The following is a 23,548-nucleotide window of genomic DNA, read 5'->3' on the forward strand; positions in this document are numbered from 1 at the left end:
TCCCTCCCCTTCTGTCTTTACTGCGGTTGCGGTAAGGACAGGATGAGAGCGCAGAGCCTCCTGGGATACCTACGTTAAGCATCCAAGGAGGTTTCTGGTTGCTCCTTCTGCACATGCTAAATCTCAGGCATACGCAGAAAGTGTTTTTTTCCTATAATAGGAAAAAATACTGATCTCATGCATACGCAGTGAGATTGGCACTCTTTTTTTCCCATTTAGAGCAGGCCACATCACCCAATCTCATACCTGTGCAGTGCAATATTAGGTGATGTAGCCAGAAGAAGGAACAGAGGATGATGGCAGTGCCCAAGGTTTTTTTTTTTTTTTTTTAGTTTCGCTTTAAATAAAAACACTTTCATATTTACACATTAGCAGAACAAGGATTTCTATTTCAAGTCTATGAAGGGTGGACGCTGCATATGGTGTCTGAAGAAATACACCTTTCAGGTCATAATAACCATGTTTTTCAAGTAGATTTGATGGGTTTTGCTGTTTAAAAAAAAAAAAAAGCTTAACGTAGACCAAAAGGGTCTGGTTTACATCCATTGTTTTTGATGGTGCCAACATTGATGCCAATTTTCAGACACTATATGCAGCGTCCACCTTTCATTGACTTGAATAAAAGTTCTTGTCACAGACTATGCAAGTAGTTTTAAATGTTTGCAATTGTTTTTTTCTAGTGAGATAGGAAAAAAAACTTTCAAGTGTGTCCTTATAATAAAGGAGAGCACCCCATGAGGAATGAAAAGGGGCCAACAGTGTTTACATTTCTTTTTGTTTTTTCTTCCAAAGGGTTTCACGCTAGTACTGCACTGCTAGATTTGTGCAGCCACTTCCAAATGCCTGAAAAAAGCTCAGTGGTTACCGCCTATTACTGCTTCCGGGTGCCTCGCGATTCCCAGTACAGAACCGGTATGAACCTTGTGAATGTGAACAAGCTCAAGCTACAAGAATTAAAGAATTCATGGCTGTTGTAAGGAACTTACCCGTCCTGCGAGCCCGCGGTGTCCCTGGGGATCCCAGCTGCAGAGGGAGACGCCGCTGTAGCAGGCAGCATGGCCAAGGCTGCTGCTCTGCTGACAGCGTGTCTCTCTCTGCAGGCGGAGGGATCTGTCCTGGCCAAACTACTGTTCGGCCAGGTGGCATCCCTTGCATCTCCATGGATGTGGTTACAGAAACTCCTGTTCTCAGCACTCCTTTGGATGTGCAAAGTAGTGCACGTCCTGGGGGTGCTGTGGAAGGAGGTGCGCGCGCTACCATGCGTGCCTCTTGTACCCCCTGAGGGCGTGGCACTCGGCTGCCTCGCCGCAGGAGATTCAGTTACTGTCCAATCAAATGGCGCCAGGTGGCTCAAGGTCATTGGTCACTCTGGCCATTTAAGGAGAGCCTGTCCTGTACACCATTACCCGCTATAAGCCTTTGTGAACATAGTGTGCTTGGGTGCGTCCTTGTATTGGTTTATGCTAATCCCATTTGTCATTCCCATAGCGACCTGGTCTGAACCTGACTCTTGCCTGAACTCTGCCTGCCCTGACCTCGGATTGTTAATGACCATTCTTGTCTGCTGCCTGCCCTGACCTCGGATTGTTCCTGACCTGCCTTTGCCTTACCCTCCTGTACCTTGCTTATTGTATTGTTTTATGACATTAATAAAACGTGATAGAAGGATATCTGGAGTTGGTTGTGGTTTGTGTGCCCAGGCGCATTACAGCTGTATTGTTTTATCTTTTTTATATCTGTTTGTAGTTCAGGTACAAGATATGAGGACCGGCATCAAAGAATATTATTAAGAAATCACACCAGACTCTGATACTTACACACGTAATCTTACAAAAGAGTTTTTTTTATTAAATATACATAATTTACAGTTTCATATGTCTGTACAACAGTAACAATAGAAAATAAAGACAAACTGCTTTGTGCCAAGACTTACATTACGGTCTAGAGATCTGTTTTTGCACTGAGTGTGGTTTACTACAAACCCCTTTAATAGAACAGAGATATTCACATACTAAGGACTTTCTGAGCCGGATAATAATCTTTGTGTAGATTTAAAGCCAGACCACAAATTATTTTTAGGATCACCTAGGTTTTCCTATGATAGCCTCATTTCTTTATTGTAGGTCAGGAATTCCGCGAATCTTTTCCAAATAGGGGTACATAGGGCAATAAAAATGTGATAGACACTTCAACCCTCTATCACTCCATCTAAAACTAACAAAAAAAAAACAAATTGGCTGGAGTTGGGCTCTTTATGGGAAGCCAGGAATATAGAAGCTGACAACTTTTTTGTAAAGATCGTTCTTGACAATAGTGATTTGCTGGAAAAAGTAAACATAATTGACGCCCATTGGTTGTGTGTTCCAGCTCACCAAATTGCAATGTAGTACAGCTCATTAGGTCAAAACCAATGTCAGCTATGCTATATTCCAATCCTAACTTTTTTTTAAAAATGTAAGAATTTTTCTGCGCAATTTGTATTTTTTGCAAGAAAATAATCTGTATTATTTGAAAGGTTTTAATTTTGTATTCTTTCAATGCAAATGGTGTTAAATATTTTATACATCTTACTTTGTTATATATAATAAAACATTATTAAATATGTGGGTGTTGTCAGTCATGTTTATTACCTATGCACTCAGGGGTGCACACAGTGCATTAGGTGTGCCCACCCCTGTCTCTTGAAAGCTGCATGAGTGTCCATGAGTATTTGAATTGTTTTAAATAAAAGCTTTCTGCAACTCAATACACTTTTTTATGTGGTCTGTCCTCATTTTTATCTTATCAGTAATATATGTTTTGTATTTTTTTCTATAAGTGATTGTATGCGCTCACTATTGGCTGATAATATACATGTGAAATATTAATATGAAAATATGGCACATTAAGGGTTCGGATGTGGCAAGGGATATGTTTTAATGAAAACATTTGAGAGGAATATATGGATGTTATTATTGACATATTCAAAGCAAATTCCCTAGATGTTATCTTGATCTTTTGGCTTCAATGTTTCTCAGCCACTGTCCCAAGATATATATAGGCAGATAAACAGTTTTGACATAGTTCTGAACTCATCGGTGGCTCACTTGTCCTAGGCTCAGCTGTGAACCAGGAAAGTCAACTTGGTACCAAAGGCGCATACTAAAGGAGATTTTGATTTCTACAACAACTGAGCAAAAACAGCTTCACTCTCACAAATGATTCTGTAGTAAATCAGGTCAGTCAAATAAATTTGCCCTCTTAAATATTGCACTTAATTTCTGGGAAATGTTTTTCCATAAATTCTAAATAATAAGTTTAATTTAAAATTTTCTTTTGTCAAAATGGTATTGAACAAATGCTTCAAATCAACTTTTAGAATATATTTTTTATTAATATGCATTTAATTTAATGCTATAATTCTTCTATTGTCTTATAGTGAATATGGAAATTATGCTGATCCTGACCTTCACTAAAAAATGTAAGGTGCTTTTATTCCCCTTATTCTAAAATCTTAATAGAAATAAGTGAGAATTCAGGGTAAGTGTTGGGTGCGTCTTTATAATCAGGAAGTGCCACCCTTAAGGAACAAAAGAAGGAGGAGTCAACCCATTTTTCTCAGTTCTGAGGGCTGTGGATTAAAGTGCTATGGGTAATTTAGAGAAATACTTAATCACCACAGGGCCCCACTGTAGTATCTGAAATGCATTTTGCTTAAATCACAAAAAAATAAATATCTGGTCAATTTCAGCCCTAGCACACTATTTTTTCATTTTAGTGCATACACATGTTATTATATATAAGTACAAGAGAAAGATACTAATTGCACAGAAGACTATTAATGATAATAAACTATGCGGTAGTTCAGAGAACAATGCCAACTGACAAAAACAGAACCTCATGCCTACCCTGGATCTTCTCTAGAAGAAATCATTTCTTGAATGGCTGCAATGGCCAGTTCTTCAATGGAATAGACCTATGTTAGTCTTACAGCTTTGAGGTTTTGTTGTGGGGAATATCTTACTCAGGAAGTGAGGTGGACAGTTCTGTGTTTCTTTCACTTCTCTTGCTATTTTCTAAAAATTTCCCCACCAGTCATTAAAGGAAGCTTTGACATAAGGAAGTAAAACCCTGCTTCCACAAAGACATAATACAGAACTAGACATGGTAAATCAATAATGGAGGAAAGAACAGCTGCACGAAGACTACTGGGAATACTGGTGACTAGTCCTTTGCCTTCTGCCTTTCCTTTTTTAGAGATGGCTCCAGTGCTATAGTCCTTAATGCAATAGCCATAGAAAGCCCCGTGACTACATAGAATGGCTACATAGAAATTTTACATAAAATTTTATATTATTTCAGATAGCAAAATCTTTATAGTTCATTTAATTGCTATAAAATAAACAGACTTTGGGCCTATTAGGTGCCTATTTTACATTTTAGAATGGTGGTATAGTGTATTAATGTGCTATGATGCACCAACCTGTATTGTGGCCCAATTAATTTCAATGGGCAAAACAATTTGCACAATTCAGGTAAAACCCACATGACCCATTTTATTTAAATGCAGTTAACCACAACGCACGTCATATGCATCGTGGTACATTTTATTGCAATTACACTACCCAGTATTGTATTAGTTGGTTTGGGTACTATGAAAAAAAGTGGCATCAAAATGGACCATGCTGGCTACCAAGTGATATAGTAGGTCAAGGAAAGGATTTTTAAGGACATTGAGTAGGACAAACATCCCCTTTGAGACCCCCATAACACACGGGTATGCCTCCCACAAAGGGAGCATCTATACTTACTCACTCATCCAATTCTTGTTACCCTCATCCAATTCATGTTACAAAGCAACTGATGTCTAACACTGCAGGATATTCTGTATCAGGTATGTATATTCCTGCTTACTCTGTTAGAAGTACATTAAACTGGCACTAAACTGGAAGTTTTTTTTTAAATCAGAATACATTTTAAATTGAAGAGTTTATTTCTACGTGCAATAAATGAAAGCCAGAATTTTTTCGTATCCAGAAAGTATTTTTGTTGTCCTAATTCTTTCTGGCACGTATCACCTGTGTGAGCTCTGCAGGAACGATTATGTGTAATCTGTCTCTGTTCTAGGAGAAAAGTATGAAGATAAGCCAAGAACAATTTTGACAAATAGAAAGAAATTGCTATGATAACGAGGTTCAGTACTCATTTACAACATTTTCTAGCTTTGCAATTAAGAAGCTGATTAATCCGGATTGATTGGCTTTCACGCATGATTTATAATTGGTGGCGCATCTCGGTTTACACCAATAATGCCAACGGAAGATTCTTGAACCTGATTAAAGAGGCGGATTCTCAGGTTACATCATGTTAATTATCTTACAATTATTGAAAACCTAATACAGGAATGACAGAAAACTTATAAATTCTGTGGTAACAAAAAATGAATGAAGCAAATAAATATGACTTGAGGTAAAAAAATATCTGCAAAAGCAGTAATGATATTATGTAGACCAAGGGATGATGGTATAAACCAAATACAGTTATTACAGTTGCTTATCAGTTTGCATACAGTTGGCCGAATTTCACCATTGGTGTACCAGAGCAGCCCACTTACAATACAGAAACAACACACAGAAAAGCATAAAATCTTTCTAAATAAAACATTTCAAATTATAAGACCAAAATTGCACTTTATGATCACAACTATAGAGCTATTGTATTTTTGAGGAGAAGTCAACAAGACCTTTAAAATCATATCCGTGGATTGGGGATGTAAGTTACAATGACACTCTAAGGGGATCAAGCAACACAATAACCCAAAATATAAGAACTAGTTGACCTTTAGCGGCTGTAGCAGAAAAGGTTCTGGAACTGTCAAAATCTCTTGAGCTTACGTTCAGTTTAGGAAGATCTCAGCTAAGTCTGGAAAACATGTGAATATACAAGACCTGGAGCATTTTTGCCAAGAGAAATGGGCAGCCTAGCAAAATGAAAGAATGACACATTCACAGCTTTCACAAATGTGTAAGAACTCATTGATGTTCCCAAGTGTGCAATGTGCATTACTAACTAAGAGATAAGAAACTTGAACAGGACCATTATATTTTTTTTATTTATTACTAGGGTTTAACAACTGCCTGAATACTTAAATAAAATGCTTTTGGTCTAATTAGTACAAGAATTCCAAGGGTAGGGTACTGAGTATAAAAGCTAACAGTCCTGGAATCATTTTATTAACATTAACCCACAGTGGAGATGGGTGAATGTGCCCATGTTCAGCTATGAAGAATTCTAAGAATGCCCCTACTGCCCACTGTAATTTTCTTAGCAGACAGATCTTGCATGTTGATTCTGGCTATATTATGGGCTAAAATGACCAAAGTTGCCCTTTCCCACATCTGACTTGGATTGTGGAGATTTTTGAGGGGCAGAAGCCCATTAATTGTGCTTGGGCGACCTTAAAGCTGTACAGTTTTTTTTTTTCAAGCTACACCTGTCCCTACCTATATAGGTACCATACATTGCTTCATTCATTCGCTTAACAGTTGAGTACCCTAGGTTGAGAGACCTGGTCTCTTCCCTATGTCAAGTTACTGAAAAAGAATGTGGTGATTTGCGGGTTTTTTTCAGGTATCTGTCATTCACCAGAGGAATGTGTACTATTCCTTACCCAATCCCAGAAAGAGTTACCTTAAAAGGTAAAAAAGATAAATAAATAAGAGAGAATCCCTGTGGTATTTAGAAAATCAGTTTAATCAGATCTGATTTGATCTGATCTGATTACCATCACTTTGCAAATTTTAACTCAAAGCCAAGAAATTCTTGTATCCGAACTTCATCCCTAACCACAAACTGTAATCTTCCTGTGTGCTATTTTGGATCACATCTTATGCTAAAAAAATACTTTTTTATTATCAATTTTTATCACAAAAAAAGTTAAAAAAAAAACAAAAACAAAAATAACCAGCAGCATAACCATACGATAAAATATAAATATAATAAAAATGATTACAAATGTCAAATGATGAAATAAAGGAAAAAAACAACTCTCAGTTAAATACAGTAAACTACCCTAAATACACCCATTAAAACTCTCATACCTTCTAAGTAAACAAGTAAAAAAAAAAAATATACAATTAGTTTATTTTTACTTAAGCAGTTCATAAAAAGTTTTTACTTCGGCCAGCAGCAAAACCACTCATTTTGGGGCAAAATTAAATTTGTCGAAATCCTTCCACTGATCCCCAGTAATAAAAAATTTTCATCTTGACCATCAAATGACTTTATGTTCCTCTTCAAGTATGAAATAGGAACATATAAATGAAATGCATTTGGAAATAATTTTATTTTAGATCTGACAGAAAAGTGACTAAAGAATCTTGAAATGTAATTAACCTGCACAGTCAATGCCACTGTATGGTGAACATGAGACGTTATCTCATTTGTCTTTTCTTCAAATAATCTTATTATTTTCACCTTGTTAACTAACATCCAGAGCTCGGAGTCTGGCACATAAAAGGACGCACTACTGATAGTTCTCTCCTCTCATCAATGCTGGCTTTTCATGTCCAATTAACCCAATCTGTTCCTAATAGTTCTTTTTCTTTAGAACTAGGTGTAGCATACAACAGGCAGTGCAGATGTTTTAATTATTTTTTTTAAAGAAAACCCACTTATTTGGGAAAAGGAAAAGTATGTTTTTTCACTGCTGGCAATAATGGCATTTTAAATAACTAAAAAAGTTGAAATCACCAAAAAAATATATATTTAAGGTATTATTCACAAGTTATGAAAAAGCAAATCTCATCCCACAATCATACATCCTTTTCCACTTGATCAAATGAAATGGATCAAGGGATAAAATTAACAATTCCAATGGTTTAATATTGTTTTATGGGCCACGGATGAACAGAAAATTAACGATATAAGGATTGGCCTTCTACGATCAAACATAGAATTCAGGTAAAAAAAATGTAATTTATTGAAAATGATAAAAAATAAATTATGTAAAAAAAAAAACATTTTAGACAAAAGTATAGCACAACTTCCCCCACACCTTTTACAGCAAATTATTTTTCTTAAAGGCCAATATTAGTTTTCCTTAAAGGCCATGTTCTCCTAATCCACTTCCCAGTCTCATGTGAAACAATTTTGTAAAATGTTGCAAATTAAAAACTAAAAAGTGATACAAATGAAAAATTGTATGTATAGCTATACAGCTTTATTACATAAAGAGGAAATGAACTCTAATGACTAAGGGCAAATGACTAATCAGCAGTATTGGTTTTGGTCTCTGCAGCTGATCATTCTTTTTTGTTGACTAACAATTTGTGGTGCTCTGATTTAAAATATCCAACATTAGCCCTGTTCAAGATGACCAAGTTTAACTTGTTGAGTACATATTGGGCAGCCAATGCCACTGTATAAATTGTTTGGCTGATGATGGCAGGGACGATCCTGCCATCTCATGACCCTCAACCAATGAACATGTTCCCCGTCATTAATTCACAACCATTGTAAAAAAAAATAGTATTAGATGTACATAGAAGGCAGCAGCTTTGTTAATTGGCAAAATAATCTTCAGTTCAAAGTTGCTCCACCTGAACAAACATATTTGAGCAACAGTGCTTACAATTCCTTACTCTATATTCACCAAAGGTTCCGCCAGAGATTGATTGAGCAATGAGTAATTTGTGTCAATCAGGTCAAAATGACTAAATAGCCTTTTTGGCCATCTGTAAGGGTGACATTCTTCTTACTGGTCTGTAAGAGGAATTCTTCCCACTGACCACCACACTAATATACTGTGAGCTTTGGATAAAGTAATTATATTATAGTGTCTCTGAGGACCTAAAAGTTATTTTAAGGGTTCCCCCATGCTAAAAAGTTCAAGAAAGGCTACACTATATCATGCCTCTGTGTAGTGGTGGCCATCTTGGTGGAGGGCTTTGCTTCCTCATGTCAGTGCCTCCAGCAAGAACACTTTAGTAACATCCCCATATTTCATGACAAATCTGTCAGTCAAAGGCAGCAGAGCCTTAGCTCGCATATTACAGATATACAGCCAGAAGGTGAAGGAACAGCATGCTTACGGACCACAATGTACAATGCTGTTTTATAGGAGGCTTTCAAGACAAGGTACTTACAATAAAATTTATAAATGGGCCCTAAAACTTTGCAAGTCCTAATTTGAGTTCAGTTCAAGTTAAATAACATATATAACAAGAACAGAACACAGGGGATATCATTTTTAACTGTTACACACAGTTTAAGATCCTCATCCATCCAATACATCCATCTACATTGTGTAGAAGGGTAAGAAAGACTCAGAGATCTTTGTCCGTGGCACATCAAAGCTTAGATCTTTCAGGCCACCCACTTCAATGAGAAGGAAAAAGTTTAGAAGGTTTTTGAATTGATAATGTTAATGGGGAGTTATTAAGCCAGAAAGATGAATGTTGCTTTGATAAAAAAGGTGCACATAGATGAACACGAAACCACATTTTCTGAGGGCCTAACAGGACAAGGTGCACAAACTGTTTGGGGAATGTTGACAATTACGAGTTGTCACTGATTTTCAAGGATAAAAAAAAGGAAGAAAACTTCTCACACATCCACTGAAAACACACCCATGGTGTGTTAGTTTTAAAATGTTTAAAGGGGAAAAATTTAAATATCAAGGGGGCAGTCTGTTTACAGGTGCTTTGTACTTCTGAGGTGGTTGTATTGGGTCACTTATTTCTATGTGATCTTGTGTGTAATCTAGTTGGGCAGCAGTAAATCAAGCTGTGTCCCTATGTAAATTGTAACAAAATCTAATAAAGCCTCACATGGTAAGAGTTTGTTATACACTTTACAAGAGGACACAGCACCATCTAGTGGTGTGATTCAAGTATAAACCATTTTTTTTCTAATGGCAAATTGTAGTTTGAACCTGAATATAAAGGGTAAATATATATTATAACTGGCTAGTTAAAAGCAATTTTAGCTACTGTATTCATTGTCACACTCCATACCACTTCACTGGTTCAGAGAGGTAAGGTAGATATGTGTCTCTGCCAGGGACATACATGAAAAACATTAGCTAGTTCCAATATATAGCCTTTTATAAATATTTCCTTCCAGCATATGCACAAATGACCTTGCAATGAAAGAAAAAGAGACATGTATTTTTAGGGCCATTGGCTAATAAATACTATTGCACAGGTTTCCACATTTTACCATCCAGAAAACCAGACCAATGAGATATAAATCAAAGTAACTCAACAAATAAAGTATATCATAACAGATTGCTGCTTTGAATTATCAAGGGTTTAAGATAGTTTGATGCCATTCCCAAAGTAGTTTTGATTCAAGACAGCAGTAAAAGATGCCAGGACAATTAGTGGAACTAACTCAAATCTTTTTCAAGGAAGACGTAGGACTAGGTGAATGCTGTACCCACTAGTACAAACTGGTGTGACATCACAGGGCACAAGGCCATCCTCTTTTTAATATGAAGCTATTATTATAATGGGTATCCATGTACAGGCACCAGTGTCCTGCCAGGTCTATGTTCGAGTTAAAAGACACAGGGCTACCAAAAACAAATCTGAGAACCTGAAATAGGATCCACTGTCTGTTTCAAGCAGCAAACTTTCAATTATAATGGCCTTTTAATAAATTCTGAGAAGGTTTTAAAATCAAACATTTAAATAGAAAAATAATAAAGAATTGTAGCCAAATTCTTACTTAAACTTTTTTTAAAAGGGAGATATAACATATGTACAAATATATATTTATCTAATGCATATCTATCTTATCTTTTCCTGTGCAATACTGCATATATTGATTCATAAATTCTAGTGTACATCGAAAATATCTGTTGTTTTCCTCTATATAGATATATATTTGTATATTATCTGTTGTAGGACTTAGTGGCACAGACATAAATTGCTGTTTCAGCATAATTCAGCAAAGAGGTGGTTTCTATTTATGACATGAAAGGTCACTAAATTTATTTCCTTTCTTGTTCCCATTATAGCAATTGGAGATCAGTGAATCAGCTGAGATGTGATTTGTCCTGGAGCAGAAACATTTGCAGTTACCCAAATATTCATAAATCTCTGACCATCAGGGTAATTTTTCCTTCCCCGTACAATAAACTGGTAACAAGGTCCTTGAATGACTTGCCATTTGACTCCCTCATTGTGGAAGGCTTATAATAGGGCAAGATTCCTGTGCCACTTATAATTAAATTAGCATAATAACCAACCAGTATCAGTAGCAATATATATGATATGATCCAGTTAGTGTTGGCATCCACATAAGTAGTTCACACAATAGGGTCGGTATAATTCTATAGCAGATACAAGGGGCCTGATTTATTAAAGCTCTCCAAGACTGGAGAGGATACACTTTTATCAATATGGGTGATCCATCAAACCTGGAATGGATCTGGTTCAGGATTGAAAACATTTGCTAACAAATAGCAAATTACTTTTAAGAAATCGATTCTAAGTTTGCTGGATCACCCAGAATCATCTAGATCACCCAGAATCAGTAATTGTAAAGTGTATCTCCAGCTTTGGAGAGTTTTAATAAATCAGGCCCAAAATGTAGGCAGGGATCAAAAATCAAAAGAAATCTGTTAAAGGGATCAATAGATTTTTTCAAAAATACAAAAGTGAAAAAAAAAACAAATTCTAAAGAATATCAGATCAGTGAAAATTGCATAGGTAAAGCAAATTTTCTAACATTCACCAATCTCTAGTGAATTGTCAATGAAGACCAAGTAGCAAGTAAGCTTTGCAATATTTGCCAGCTTTTATGCGAATATTTATTTAGAGCCAAACCATTTTAATCTATAGCAATCTATCGTAAAGTTCCTCCTTGACTTGTGGCTAATTGGCATCTCATAAAATAGAGTCCCTGCATAGGATTGACAGCACTTGGTAGAGCCAGCTAAGTGACACCATGGACATTTTTAGATGTGGCATTCTGACTACTCCTGTAAAGGGGAATTCTTCCTATTGGAAAACAATACAAATAGTGTTTTCCGATTGATGGATTATCCCCGACACCTATGAGTTGAGAAGGGCTGCTCTATACAATGCTATACAATGCAGTACCCTATATACTGGTTTTCAGAAGGGTGGATCAAGGGGTTAAGAGTACAATGCTTGCAGCCATAATACTGCAGGTTAATTTTTCTACAGGATAGTCAAATTGGTGACTAATTTTAATCCGGACAAAATGTAATCAATTTTGTATCCTAAAGGCCCTAATTCATGAATATTCATATGTACGCTATGTTCTAAAATCCACATAGGCCCGCTTTAGAAGTCCACCAAGGTGTCATAAGTAATACAAAAAGCTTGCTGAATCAAGGCCAATGGCCGACATGAACCAATATTATTGGTGAAATGGTTCATAAGTTCATTAGGTGGCCACCACATACTGTAGTATATTCCACTAAACGACACCCTTTTACTTTTTTTAGGGGTCCAAAAAGCGCCTTGACACTTTTATTACTTGATGATATGGACAGTATTTGTCTGTGACAACAAAGCCAATTCTTCATGGCTATCAGCTTAACAATATTATATTTACTGAAAACTCTAAATGCTGAAAAATCTTTTTCTTAGATCAACTTACATATGCTAGCAAGTATACGATTTTTGCTTTAAAATTCTAGTCTGGACTACACAGCGTATATTTTCTAAATATTATGCATATATTTGCCTAAGGAACAGCTTTTGTTTTCTTCAGTCCCAGGTTCCAGATACAATTTTGCTCTAAACCATTTCAAGATGGCGCCATTGTGCTTACATTTGCCATTGCCATTGCTAGCTGGCGGAAAGTCCTTGGAAATATCAACAGGGCACTAGATTTTTGGTGACCCAATGCAATGAGCCATTGGTGAATCCAATGTTTGAGCTGAAACCATGTGTTTGGGTTGGGCCGTAGGAGCAGTTGCAGACTTGATAGAAGAGGCACATATTTAGAAGAATATGGTAAATAGACCGTAAAACTTGAACCACAAACCAAGTTCGTAGGTGATTCAATTCTAAGACCGTAAAACCTGAATAAGAAATCATGCTCACAAGTGGATCCCACTGTAAGACCGAGGGGGCGAGCTGCTTAGACAGCGAAAATAGCCACAACGATGTTGATGAGAAAAAAGCAAAAGTCCACTCCCGTTTCAGGTATATTTTCTGAGGAAAAGCTGTAAAGAATCAGCTACAAAATTGGAGGAAATAATGTTATAGAAATTCAGTCTCTTAAATAAAATACTCCTTTTTGCACTCGCTGACTGTATTTTGTAAGTCCATCTCGTTTCGGAAGGAATAGTCCAGGTTTCCAGAATACTCTTTTTCCTTAGGTTGGCTTTTGCCGTGCGTCTTTTTATGTTGGTAGAGAATCTTGGCCATTATTGCCACAATGCAAAAAATGATAAATATCGTTATCGCTATGACACCTACAAAGGAAACAAAAAAAAATAGATAAATGACTGTGGCTTCACGTTTTCATTATTTTGGTTTGTTGTTCACATTGGACCTGATTTTTGAAAGCTGTCCAAGACTGGAGAAGATAAACTATTATGGGAGAACCTGGAAAAGACTTCTTAAAAATCATTAGTTGGCGTTTTCAGTTCTGGACAAGATCCATACCAGGCTTGCTGGATCACCCAGCTTTTCCTATGATAGTCTATCTTCACAAGTCATAGAGAGCTTTATTACGGCCCAATGCTGGAAACAGAGCTGGAGATTCTGGTGCAAGAACGTTGGATCCCATCCAATGATACAACAAAAATCAAAAATTTTGATCTTCCCCACAAATGTTTTGGGGTAAGTATACATCTAAAGGTAAGGTAAAACTGGGGTTAAAGGTATGGTTAGTGTGAGAGTTATGTGTGTAGTGAGTGAGTGACTTAGTGTTAGGGTAACAAGAAGGCTTGGGGTTTTTAGGGTTAGTAATGGCATTGCAAGACTTACAAAATGTTTTAAGAGACGTTAGCATGAGGGTTACAAGGGTAAAGAGGAATAGTTAGTGTTAGGGTTACAAAATGGGTTAGAGTAAAGAGTTAGAGTTATGGGTTAGTGTTATTTTCATTGTTAGTGGTAAGTGTTAGGGTTGAAGGGAGAGTTACTGTGAACATATCATGAATGCTAGTGTTCCAAGGAAGATCTATGTTAGGATTACAGCCAAAAATAATGTGAGAATTAGGGTTTAGTATATATAATGGGTTAGTGTTGGGGTTACAGGGAGGGTTTAGGTGAAAGTCTGTTGTATGGACTGAGGGATAGTTAGGAGGTTATTTGGATACTATTGCTGTCAATGTCCTTGCAAGTGAGATTTCCCGTCACTTTATTTTCATGTTGGTAAATAATATTTTTGTAATCTAAGGCAAAGAGAAGATGATGATACTAGGAAGAAATTATATAAAAAGCTAAAGGATAAAGGTAAGAACTAGAAAAATATTTTTATTGGGAGATTTAGTGCAGTTAGAAGCAATTTAAACAGTGTTTTAGGTATCTTGAATCTTATCGCAGGGCAACAGAAATACCCAGTGATTTCTAATGCAACAATTAATATTTTTGAGCTCCCCAAGTTTTGGAATTTAAGCAGAAAGACACATATAAAATAATAGTTGGTGCACAAAAGAATCTCCCTCTTGCAAATATTTTTACATTTTGTTGCTTTGCAGCTTGAAATGAAGACACAAAACAATTACTTGTGAAAGACATAATACCAGTAGTTCAGAAAAAAAAAAACACAAAAAAAGAATATCACTAAGATGGATAAAGTATTACCCCCTCCTAAAAATACTTGTAAACTCAATCAGGTGTTCAATCACCTTTGCACACCAACCTCTATAATTGGCTTCTATCTGTGATCAGCTGTAATCAGTTTGATTAGTTCAGCATAAAACAGCTATTCCTGGAGCATTTCAGTGATTGGTAGTGCAAAGAAAAGCAAACAATTAACTATGGGTGGCAAGGCAGCATCAAAAGATCTCAGGGATAAAACTGTGGACAAGAATTGGATACAAAAATATTTTAAAGGCTTAATCAACCTTTAGGAGCACAACAAAGTCTATAATTTGGAAGTGGAAAGTGTTTGGAATTCCTGGGACCCTCCCTGGATTGGGTCATCCTTCCAAACTGGATGGACCTATGGTAACTTTACAGTTACCAACAGTTACAGAAAATATGGCAGAGCAGTGACAAAAAGAAAAAAAAGGCCACAGTAAGTTTCATTAGAGGTTTATCAAAATTCACCTTAAAGATCCTGAAGCCAAGAGAAAAAAGGTGGTATGGTGTGATAAGACCAAATATGAACTATTTGGCATCAAAACCAAATGGTATATCTTGCAGAAAGCCAATACAGCTTATCAACCAAATAACACCATAGACAGTAAAACATGAAGGTGGTAATATTCTGTTGTGGGGGTGTCTCTCTGCAAACAAGGACTGGGTCTTTGTCAGGATCGAAGGAAAAATAGGTAGGGCGAAATCCCATCAGTTATTTAATGAAAAACCTGCTTCCCTGCTGCACAAAGTTCTCAATGGGGAGAAGGTTTACCTTCCAACATGACAATGACACAAACCATACAGCAATATTGACCTCACAGTGGCTGACAGAGAAAAAGGTCAATGTCTTTGCATGACCTAGTCAGTCCAGACTTAAACCCTATTGAAAATCTGGTAAAAGATTGCAATCCTCCAACAGTCACCCTCTAGTCTAAGCTTGGACAGTTCTGTATGGAAAAATGGGAAAATATTGCACAGTTGTTAGAGAAGAATCTCAACAGACTCAAGGCTGGAATCGAAACAAAAGGTGGCTCCAATAAGTACTGGCGTTAGGGTTACTGTTGTAATTATATCTTTCATTTGAATGCTCTAAGTTGCACTGGGCAAAGACAGCTGGAAAATTATTTTTTTCATGTGAATCTTCATTTCAGGCTGAACAACAAAATGTGAATATTTTTGTATACTCACTCTATATATATATAAGAATACCTACCAAAATTTCTGGGTATTTCTGCCAATGTAGTATTGAGACTTATATAGCTCATTTAGCACAGCCCTGTTTGGTAGCACAGGAAACCTAATTGTTCTCTGAAATACAGTTCAGTAATCCAAATACTTCCTCCCCAGCCTTTGAACATTGTAATAAATAGTGAGCTGCTCTGATAGAAATATTGCAACAAAATGTCAGCATTTATAGATAGTATTAGTGTTCTAGTGTGTAAAAGAGAACCTGTCACCATCTAAAAAATTGCAGTAAAGTATTTTTATTTCCAATTTTCTTTACCATTTTATTTTATTTTGTATTTACATTGAACTCCCTCCTTGCACATCATAGACCTCCACTCCTGTATAAGGGTCTATTTACCCAACTTCTCCACCCCTCCCCTTATCCCCCATTATAAACTTTTATGAAGCTTCTGGAGAAGGGTAAAAGAATAATCCTAATTTTGCACTCAAATGTCCACTGACATCACATCCATTTGTCAATAAATGACCAAACTTTTTGAGTAAGCACCCAAAAAAGCTTTCTTTTGTGGAAAGGCATTTTATAATACCATTGTCATTCAAAAATTCCCAACCATGATGCAGGTATGTAAGAAGACAAGGAAAGGTGGTGCCCACCTGAGGATGAATATGTTGTTGTAATAGTACTAAGATCACTCTCTGTGATGGAGTTGCAGTTGCATTCAGATAATGGCCCATTGACGGTTACTGGGGCTGTGTTGGGGTGTCGAAGAGCTGCTTTAAGGGGAGAAACTTGGTTGTACTGGACAGAGGATAGGCAACCGACAAAACCAAATGAACTTGCTCTGGAGACTTCAGGGTCCAGCCCTGGATTGTCTGTAAAACAGGAAACAAGAAGATCAATTAAACTTAGGTATGATTATCATTTGTAGGACATAGCACATTCACCACCAAGTAGGGGCAAAAGTGAAAATTTTAGGTCCACCAAATATTGGTGAAATGCATCACTAGGGAAGGTGGTTCCTGGCATATTTTAACGCTACAATGGGTTTTACACATCACTGGGTAAAAGACAGATACAAAAATAACTTATTTCAGCAATTTTATTTTCTGATTATCACAAACAGTTTTAATATTCCTTATTGAAATTCTAATTTAATCAAAGAAAGATGAAATATTTATAACAGACCCACGAGACAACACTGACGGGAAGTTAAATCAAATATTCATTTTAAATTTATAGTTTTGTTAGTTAGTTTTGAGAACCTTTAACTATATATGTCAGTAGGTAAAACCAGAACTGTTTTGGCATGGCATAGAGGATTGGCAGTGCTGTGGTTCTCTGCTAATCATGACTGTGTTGTGTAAAGAAAACATTTCATACGCACAGCTTTAGTTATTAGGGGCTGAGGGTTTTAGTTCCCACCATGGCTTTGTCTAAATCAAGGCTGTTAAATTTCAGTGCTTCTGAGATACAACAGGCCAGGCTTTTCATATAAACAGAGTTATTTTCTCACTCATTGTATAACACCATACTAACTTCACTGCTAGAGAATACAGACAACCTGCTTTTACTCGAGTATAAACCAAGGACACAAAATAAGCCAATTACTACTAACATTTGCAACACTAATCAAAAGAAATGCCTATAAACCTAATGTGAATAAATACATCCATGGTGTTAGAAACCCATAATTTTATAATAAGTTGTATTCATGTACGTGACCGAGCGTGAAGTGAAGGGCAGAACATAGGTCATATGTCTATCTTACTTGACTAAGTTGATGCTATTTTGGCGTTTAAGACTGCCCAGTAGGCTGGGACAAATATTCATGAGCATATTGTTTTCGTTCTCTGTATGTCTATATGTATACCCATATTTAAATGTATGGAACCGTATATATTGTGAGACGTCACACCCAGTGGGCATCACCATACATACACATGCAAATATTTACACTCCTGTATTCTTATTGAACTGCTGCTATAACTTTCTATGAAGATTTTCAAATAAATACACAAGCTTTTTATGGTACAGAAGAAGACAAACCTGTTCTTAATGCTCCCAAACAATAATTTAAAATATTACTTTTTTACACATACACATAGTGTGGTATTTTGAAAAAGTATTAAAATCATATGGGCTCAGTCTGTATACCTCCACCCCCACCATCCGTTTTATAGCTTAAAGTATCTTGTACATTTATGGGTTGGTTTTATTGGGTCACTTGCTCTTTTGATGATCTTTTGTGCATTGGTCAACGGTAGTTTTGTTTGAACACTGTATCCTCATTTAAAGTGTGTAACACACTTTTGAATTAGTAAAATGCATAGAAAGAGTTCTCACTTTACATGAGAACACAGCACCAATTACTGGTGTGACTCGAGAATGAACCAAGATTCTAATCTTAATTCTAAGGATCTAATGGTATTTTGAGGGTGCAAAATCTCTCTTTATGCGCAGATATTTACAGTAATAAAATGTGTACAGACCCTGGCCCTTGTGAAGTGAAGTTGGACAGCTATGGTTGGAGCAATTTTCAACTTGCAATAGCAATTTTCAACTTGCAATGCAAACAAAATGGTGGGTGAATTGTCTTCCATCTAAACTGGTCACAGGATGTCAGCCATATGTTGTGCTGACAATTATGGGTGGTAGTAATGTGGCTTATATTCTATCCTTGTATCCCTAGGGTCTCAGATCTAAATCTCAGCCAGGAGTGGAGATTGTATAATCACCGGAGCTTTTCTAGACACATCTAAAAAAAAACACTGGTGGGTTAAATGGCTTCATACCAAAATTGGCCCTTAGTAGGACTTTTGCAGGGACATCAGATTGTAAGATTATTTGAGGAAGCATTACTGATATGACTTTTGATTTTTTAAAGTGTTAAGGTCAGCACTATATACATGATGGATACAGTGGAGAAATGAGTGTAGACATGAAGGATCAGGAAGTGTGTTATTGACAGGATCACCAGATGAAAATTAAGGTAAGAAATACTAAAAACCTATGAAGTCTCCACATCAACGAACTGGTAAACTGCAATTTATAACATTTTTGCTTTCGGTTTCCAGTATCCTCACACAGTATGGAAAATACAAACTAATAAAGATTTAATAGACACATGATTTAATAGACACATGGTTATAATGCAAACAATTAAACTGGATTTGCAATACCCCTTTGTGTTATCAAGTGAAATGAAAATAAAATTGTCAGTGGAACACCCTCATTCTCTTCCATTCTATCCAAATGTACAAAACAGTTTTGTATAGAAATCCATATAAAGAAGACCCAATTAGCTCCCTAGGGGAATTACACCATGGGTCCTTGAAAAGAAGACCTACCATACTTACCTCCAATTGCCATGTCTCCTTCCTTCCATCCATTCCTGTGCTACAGCTTCCATTAGAGTCTTTGGTAAAATCTCCAAGTGACATAGGCTTGGGTCCCTCCGAATGTAATGGGGTTCCATGCCCTGACCCTCACTGTCACTACAGGACTCCACCAAAACGTAAGGGTCAGGGGAAAATCATAAGGAACACAGTTTATTTTTTCAAACGTAATAAGTAAATATAATCAATTTCTATTTGAGAATTCAATTAACCCCGACAAAACTTTTGGGTATTTTCTAACTGTATTTTTCTTTTTTTCCAGCTCCTTGCTCTGTGATCAGTGCACGATCCTGGCAGCACAATTTGTTTCACAAGGCTATTGTTCTTCCAGAGATCGAACATGCTGAGCCCACAAGTCTCCGCTGGATGAGCAAAGTTCATCTCTATCACTGGTATCATTCCATCTAGCAATCTACAGTATATATATATATATATATATATATATATATAAATATATATATATATATATTCATGTAAAAAAAAAAGGTAAAATTAGGACATGCCTTAAAGCGGACCTATCACCCCTCCCCTTTTGTCCTTACTGCCTCGGCAGTAAATACTAAATAGGAAGCCTGCAGCCTCTGGGTACACCTACATCATGTATCCCAGGAGGCTGCCAGCTGCTCCTTCTCTGTATGCCTGGGATCAATAGAGCATTCCTCTACTTGCACAACTTGCACAGTTAGATCTGCACAGTTTTTTTACATTTTCCAGAAGTGTGTCAATTTAGCACCTGTGCAGTGTGAGATCAGGTGACCAAGGAAGAGGAACCCGGGAAAAGTGAGAGAAGATGGCCATGGCTGGTGTCCAGTTCGTGATGGAAGAAAGAAGGCAGGATGGCGTGGCTTGAGTTGGACAAGGATTTAGGAGGAATCAACAGCTTTTCATCTATAAGGGAGAGTGTTATTTTTCTGCTTCAAACTTCAAGTGTTAATTTCAAGTGTCAACACTCCCATTGATAACAGTAGGGCTGCATGGTGCAGAGGTTGGGGAACCCCTTTGAGGGACAGCTAGTGGTATGAATATGGACTTTGTAAATTCTTATATGTAGTATGTAGGCGCTAAATAAATACCAGTTAATAATAATGCAGCATAGAGATTCCACATTTAATTGCATGTATGCAACAACACTTTTATTTCTTTATAAATTAGAAAGTCCCCTATGTTGAATGGCAGGACTGTGCACTGGTAAATATTGTAATGAACACAGTGGGGTTTGAACAAAGTAAATTATGTTGTTCACTTAGCAAAACGAAGGATAATTCACCTAGATTGGAACCAGATTCACTTTCTAAAGAATACTCAGTCACATGTTAAAAAATCTAAGCTTGCACATGATTGGATTGTTGAAAACAGCATAGTTTTACCTCATTCTCTAAGCTAAGCATCCTTTACAAGAGGATAACTCATTTTGCTAAGTGAACAGCCTATATTCTCCAAGTGCACTTCCAAAGCAAGGTGCTCTTTTACTTCTGTGCATGTCAACCTACCATTAAACTGAGCCCTTTCCTATTTTCTCTAATTTTCTAGCATCTGTTGTTGGCTGTTCCCTGAGCCATGATCAGGTGTAATAATTACCTAAAAAATAATCTCAAACAAAAACTCCAAATCCTCCTGTTTCTTTGTTTATTTTTCACTTTATTTCCCAAATGCCTTTATAATGGAACAAACTTTTACAAGAGTCAGAGTTCTGTATGTGAATGTGGATATAGAAATGTAAAAATGTATGTCAATTCTAAAACTGGAAGCTGCTGTGGATCGCAGATGCCACAACAAAGCCATAAGCCATAACTCTACCTAGCACTATCCCTAATCCCCATTATAAACAAAGCCATGTGATCCATAAAACAGGGCTAACATTGCAATCACATGGCTTTGTTTATAAAGAGAAAGGGTTAGGGTAGAGTTATGGCTTGTTGACATCAAAATGTAAATTATGACCCCCATCATGAACTTTGCCTCTCGTCATGCATCCCAGGAGGCTCTTGGCTGCTCCTTCTGCGCATGCCTGGGCATATTATTGATACAAAACAAATTGCTGGTCTCATTCATGCACAGTGAGATCGTCAATTTTTTCCCCAATCTACGTCATCCGATTTTGCTGCTGATGCGAGATTGGTTGACGCAGGTAAATGAACCCGGAAGAAGAGACAAGAAGATGTCGACACCCAGCACTCCCTTTGTGTTGGGCCAAAGACAAGTAGTGGGACCCGATGGATGAAACCTCCCTCCCGCGTAGACTGCTCTGCAGGATCGAAGGTAAGTGTAATTTTTTTGTTTTGCGTTTACTTCCACTTTAATAAATCAGGCCCATTTAAACTTACTCATTCAGATTTCCTACTTGCCATTGTAGTTCTGTTTCAGTCAATGGGTGGGGGCAGTATGGGGGCAATATGGAGGCAGTCAGTGATTGGAGGTGGGTGAGGCATTGGGAAAAGGCTTAAGTAGAGATGGGCATTGGATGACAGAGGAAGCCCCCCACATCGGTTTTGCATGGGGGCCCACTGTGACCCACTGATGGCTATGTCTTCCACTGGTCAAAGTACTGCCCAAATGTACTTCCAAACTTTTTTTCCTTTTTCTAAAAAATGGTGACTTTTCTTTCACCCAGTTAATGTAGAAATGGGTTTTTCCAGTGGCATTCCTAGATTTCTAATATTTTTGATAGATGTTCTGTGGTCAGCACCTGTTGACATAGCTGCACCCCTAGAACCACATCTTCCAAGAGCCCTTTCCCCATACAGTATGTGGCCAAGAATTCAGGCTAGACATGATAAGGTGATTTTACACCTTAATGTTTTTTTTACATTTTTTGTAAGTGATTGAATAATTTTTGCAAAATGAAAAGAAAGAAGAGTCAGTCATCTCTTTTCGAGTGAAAATTCACTTTGTTAAGTGAATAGCCCAAGGTATTTTAGTATCAACCTCACTGCACTGGGTAATAAACAGTTTATTCAAATAACATACTTGTAATGGTCTAACCCTGTATATGTTATGTTGATTTTTTTGTATTAATAAAAAAGTGTAGGGCGCCCCATTTTGTAATGAAACCAGACTGTTCTCCAGGCACGGAACCTTGCTAGCCAGAAATAGGGGAGGGAGCATGTGACTCCTGTCCATACCAGGAATATTGCCAATTGATATTGAACAAAAGTCTTCTGTTGATCAAACTATTGGGATACTAATACCCTTAATTTGCCATATGTAAATAAAATCCCTTTTGCCTTAATAAAAAAAAAAACATTTTCCAGCCTATGCTTAAGCTTCAATTTACAGAAAAACCACATGCTTTTTAAATTATTACTCTGGACATATTCTAACAACACATTTTCCCCAAACACCACAAATGTTGATGGTGAAACTATGTTCTAACCAGGTAACCAGGTAATAAAATCAAGAATATTGCTTTAGCCAATGGATCATCCATTCCCACCAGGCATCCAAGCATTGTGGATAATCTGTTCATTACGTATTGTGTTCCTTTTTATATTATATTTTACCAATTTCTGTTACAATCGTACATACATTCATGCATCTGCTGTTAGCTTCAAGAGCATAAAATGATTTATTTATTTATATATCTTTTTTAAGATTGCTGAAGAAATGAAACATACTGTATCAATGTAACACTGATATGACACTGATATGACACTGATATGACACTGATAACACTGGTGCCCTCATTCCACATCTCTGCCTCTGATTCCACCTGCCTCCAGCTCATGGCTCACGTTTGCACTTTTTCTGTCATTAAAATCTATTTTTATGTCGTAAATGACTCTGTCAGTAAACACAGGCTCTCCACATGCCATTTTATATTAATAAACTTCACATATCTTACAGCAAACTTCGCTCCTAATCAACAATAAATTTCAGCTGCTCAGTAATCAGTTTTGCTTCCCTGTTCAGATTTTTATTTCACTCGCTTACAGACAGTTCTCCGGCTCTTTTTGTGGTCTGGTTTTGGTTTTGTATGTTACAGTATTTACACTTAATAAAGTGCAGTTATCACTTTTATTACAGAGATCTTTACGCACCAAGATTCCACAGATCATGTTTGTCCTAGTAGATGTACAGTATCTGCATATTATAGCCCCATTGACTTCTAAGGGGCTCTCTATTGAGCAAAGACCATCTATGGGGCTGTAATGTGCAGCTGCATTTACTGGGGTGATGTGATGTAAATAAAC

General features: G+C 36.9%; 1 protein-coding gene across 1 annotated transcript in view; it reads right to left on the reverse strand.

Annotated features, from left to right (window-relative positions):
• Nucleotides 1-13,241: 13,241 nt before the first annotated feature.
• Nucleotides 13,242-23,548, reverse strand: part of LOC140336023 (contactin-associated protein-like 5) — a 221,896-nt gene continuing 211,589 nt past the window's right edge. The window contains exons 20-21 of the mRNA XM_072419077.1: nucleotides 16,617-16,835; nucleotides 13,242-13,438 (exon numbers count right to left, since the gene is read on the reverse strand). Of these exons, the coding sequence (XP_072275178.1) occupies nucleotides 13,242-13,438; nucleotides 16,617-16,835 (416 nt within the window). The remainder of the gene's footprint in view (nucleotides 13,439-16,616; nucleotides 16,836-23,548) is intronic.

The sequence above is a fragment of the Pyxicephalus adspersus genome, chromosome 7, assembly GCF_032062135.1.
Source record: "Pyxicephalus adspersus chromosome 7, UCB_Pads_2.0, whole genome shotgun sequence".
NCBI lineage: Eukaryota > Metazoa > Chordata > Amphibia > Anura > Pyxicephalidae > Pyxicephalus > Pyxicephalus adspersus.